Genomic DNA, 3,796 nt, shown 5'->3' on the forward strand with positions numbered 1-3,796 from the left:
CTCTTGCCTTCTATCATCAGTATAGAATAAAGAATGGGCAATGCGGTAGAACTTCTGTTTTGGAAACATTTAATTAGGCAAATATCTCCAATGACCAATGAAGAGATACTACAAAGAATGTCTGGGGCAATATTTTATGCTTTATGATCTGCATTCCTATAAGCATTTGAGAGATGTGTGTTATACATTTCCTTAAACAAAGTCAATAACTGCCCAGAGAGAAGATGAAACCATTCTAAATCGACCCAGAGGATGAGCTGGTGCAGGGAATGAGGCACAGGCAGAGAGACAGAGACAAAGACAGTGGGGGAGGGGAGGAGAGAGCAGAGAAGGAAGACGGGAGAGGGAGAAAGGGGGAGGGGAGGGGAGAGGGAAGGGAGAGGGGGAAAGGGAAGGGAGAGGGAGATGGAGAGGGAGAGGGAGAGAGAGAGGGGGGAGAGGGGGAGAGAAAGAGAGAGTGAGAGAGAGAGAAGGGGGAGAAAGAGGCGGGGGGGGGGGGAGAGAGAGAGAGAGTGAGAGAGAGAGAGAGGGAGCGAGGGAGAGAGAGAGGATGCTTTACAGGACTCATTTGGGTTTAAGCGCAGTCAGTCCATCCTCGTGAGTGGTCCACTAGACAAAGCATTCTTTGTAAAGTGGCTCTGATCCCAGGAGAGGGAGAAAATGATTCTTTCTGGCTGGAGAGATGTTAACTCTTTCTTCTCTTCTGCAGTGGGGGAGGCAGTTGATCCGAAGTGATCAATGCCCTAATGAGTTTTAAAAAGTAGTATTTTATAATATTCATTTCCATGTAACTAAATTTGGAATGGTAAGATCTCATGGCCTGTTTCTGCTTCTACTCCCTTGCTTCAGTCTGGCACAGGTATATCACGTCAATGACATATTCCCATAACTGCTCAACCATTACATGTGCTCATTTTATTACCCAGAAAAAGCCGAGAACTATATTAACATTCACACTTTTAAAGTTTACTTTCAGACTTGAGTATCCTTACACATGGTTGACCCGAATTGAGAAACGTATGCATTGCTCACCAGCTAATTTTGTCTAGGGAGGCTTGTACACACAGCGGAGAAAACACTCAGAACTAAAGGGGCGAGGGTCTGTTGACTGTCAGTGTGCTCCCTTTAAGAGGGAAACAAGCTTAGCAACTTTGGCAACATCTCTGTTTCTATTCAGGCGAAAGAGAAGAGCTGTGAGTGTCAAAAATCAAAAAGCTGGTTGAGTGGCCAGAGGCTGAGAGACAAATGCAGAGGCAACTTTACACCTACCAGGGAGCCTACCTGGGAGTGGTTTGAACTCCTCTGGGGTTAAGAAAGCTTTTTTTTTTTTCTTTCCAATTAAGGTTAAAGGCGGAGCTAGGAGAAAAGGAGTTTAATCTGAAGTAGATGTCAGTATAAGCTGTGCTCTGTCTTGGGAAGTAGACAAGAAGAAAAACCTAAGTGGGACAGAGAAGCTACCACAGTAAGGGGCCGCCTACTCCAGGAACCAGGGTAACCGTCCCATTATATGCCAAAGGTAGAAACTCTTTATTGTTCTGGATTTAGTCATTGGAAATCTGGTAACTAAGTTGTACTTCATCCCTGAATATTATAGATTGTTTTGTTTGCTCATGCAAGAAAAAAAAATGTGTCAATGTAAACATACTGTTCTCTCTATCAGGTGAGAAAGGGCTGTAAGGTACCATTTGGTGTAATCACAGTGTTTACTCAAACACTATGCAAACATAAAAATCTTATTTTCTCTAATTGTATATTTCGCTCCTTTAATAACTGGGCTGCTTTCTATATCAAAATGTCAAATCAATACTCAGTGCCTCTAGGGTTCAAATGACATCTTTGTTATTTTAGATAGCAGAAAATTGCTCCCAATTTGTCAAACTGCTAAGATGGAAATTGGAATCTGAAGCTAAAATGTTGTTTAATTGTCTTTTTTTTTTTCTTTTGCTCTGTACTTTTAGGCTTTAACAGAAAACCTTTTAAAAAAAAGAAAAGTAAAAGTTAGAATACACCTAGAACTTTTAACTGACATCAAACTCCTCTGGATGCCCTAAAGGATCAAGAAAAAAAAAAAAAATGAGCTATTACGGAAGTAGCTACCGGATCGTCAATGTGGACCCCAAAAATCCAGGCTATTCCCCAGAGCATGCCATAGCCGAGAAAAGAAGAGCAAGGAGGCGCCTGCTCCACAAAGATGGCAGCTGCAACGTATACTTTAAACACATTTTTGGGGAATGGGGGAGCTACATGGTTGATATTTTCACCACTCTTGTGGATACCAAGTGGCGGCATATGTTTGTAATATTTTCTTTATCTTACATTCTCTCCTGGTTGATATTTGGCTCCATATTTTGGCTCATAGCCTTTCACCACGGAGACCTGTTAAGTGACCCAGACATCACCCCGTGTGTTGACAACGTGCATTCATTTACGGCAGCGTTTCTCTTCTCCCTTGAGACCCAAACCACCATAGGGTACGGTTACAGGTGTGTCACAGAGGAGTGTTCCATGGCCGTGCTGACAGTGATCCTTCAGTCTATCCTAAGCTGCATCATAAACACCTTCATCATCGGAGCAGCCTTGGCAAAGATGGCAACTGCCCGGAAGAGAGCCCAGACCATCCGCTTCAGCTATTTCGCGCTCATTGGCATGAGAGATGGAAAGCTTTGCCTCATGTGGCGCATAGGTGATTTCCGACCAAACCATGTGGTGGAGGGCACTGTGAGAGCCCAACTTCTACGGTATTCCGAAGATAGTGAAGGGCGGATGACAATGGCATTTAAGGACCTCAAACTCGTCAATGACCAGATCATCCTGGTAACTCCAGTGACTATTGTCCATGAAATTGACCACGAGAGTCCCCTGTATGCCCTTGACCGCAAGGCAGTGGCCAAAGATAATTTCGAGATTCTGGTGACATTTATTTATACTGGTGATTCTACAGGGACATCCCACCAGTCCAGAAGTTCCTATGTCCCCAGAGAAATTCTCTGGGGACACAGGTTTCATGATGTTTTGGAAGTGAAGAGAAAGTATTACAAGGTGAACTGCTTGCAGTTTGAAGGAAGTGTGGAAGTCTACGCCCCCTTTTGCAGTGCCAAACAACTGGACTGGAAGGACCAACAACTCAACAACTCAGAGAAAACATCCCCTGCTAGAGCATCCTGCACCTCTGACACCAACACCAGGAGAAGGTCCTTCAGTGCGGTTGCCATGGTGAGCAGCTGTGAGAACCCAGAGGAGACCATCATGTCCCCACAAGATGAATGTAAGGAGGCTCCCTATCAGAAAGCCCTCCTGACTTTAAACAGGATCTCCATGGAATCCCAGATGTAGCCTTCCTCTCTGCCCTTAACCCGAAGGCCTGAAGCAGTAAGCCTGATTTTAAACAAAATGATAGTTCTGTGATTTCCCGCAGGCATAGAAAGCCCAGCAGGCTAAATTTGGTGAATGATCATCTAAACATTCCACAGTTTTCTAATAGGGAAATTTGGCTTCCGTAGCAGAGTTTGTATTAGGGAAAATATTAAGAAGCCTAATCGATTGCAATTAATCTCATTTTTGCATATGCGTGTGTCTCCTTTTAAAGGCAAAATATTTAGGAGTGGGGGAAAAGAACCAGGTAGAGAAGATAATAATAGAGAGACAGGCAAGCTAAATATTTGCATATAAATTAATTAATTATGGAATGAGAACGTATAACTATATCTTGTCACCTAAGCACAGCAGATGAGACTTGCCTCAGCTTAGAACCATTGAGATAAGTAAGTAAAATCCATTCGGCTTGGAGGTACCGTAT

At 43.5% G+C, this 3,796-nt stretch overlaps 1 protein-coding gene across 1 annotated transcript; it reads left to right on the forward strand.

Moving 5' to 3' along the window:
• Positions 1–2,073: 2,073 nt before the first annotated feature.
• KCNJ16 (potassium inwardly rectifying channel subfamily J member 16) lies at positions 2,074–3,333 on the forward strand (the record flags this gene model as incomplete). The annotated part of the gene is made up of 1 exon (XM_080923902.1): positions 2,074–3,333. One exon carries the CDS (start codon positions 2,074–2,076, stop codon positions 3,331–3,333), a length of 1,260 nt encoding a protein of 419 aa, XP_080780028.1.
• Positions 3,334–3,796: the final 463 nt, after the last annotated feature.

The sequence above is a fragment of the Micromys minutus genome (genome assembly GCF_963924665.1).
Source record: "Micromys minutus genome assembly, chromosome: 10".
Classification (NCBI taxonomy): domain Eukaryota; kingdom Metazoa; phylum Chordata; class Mammalia; order Rodentia; family Muridae; genus Micromys; species Micromys minutus.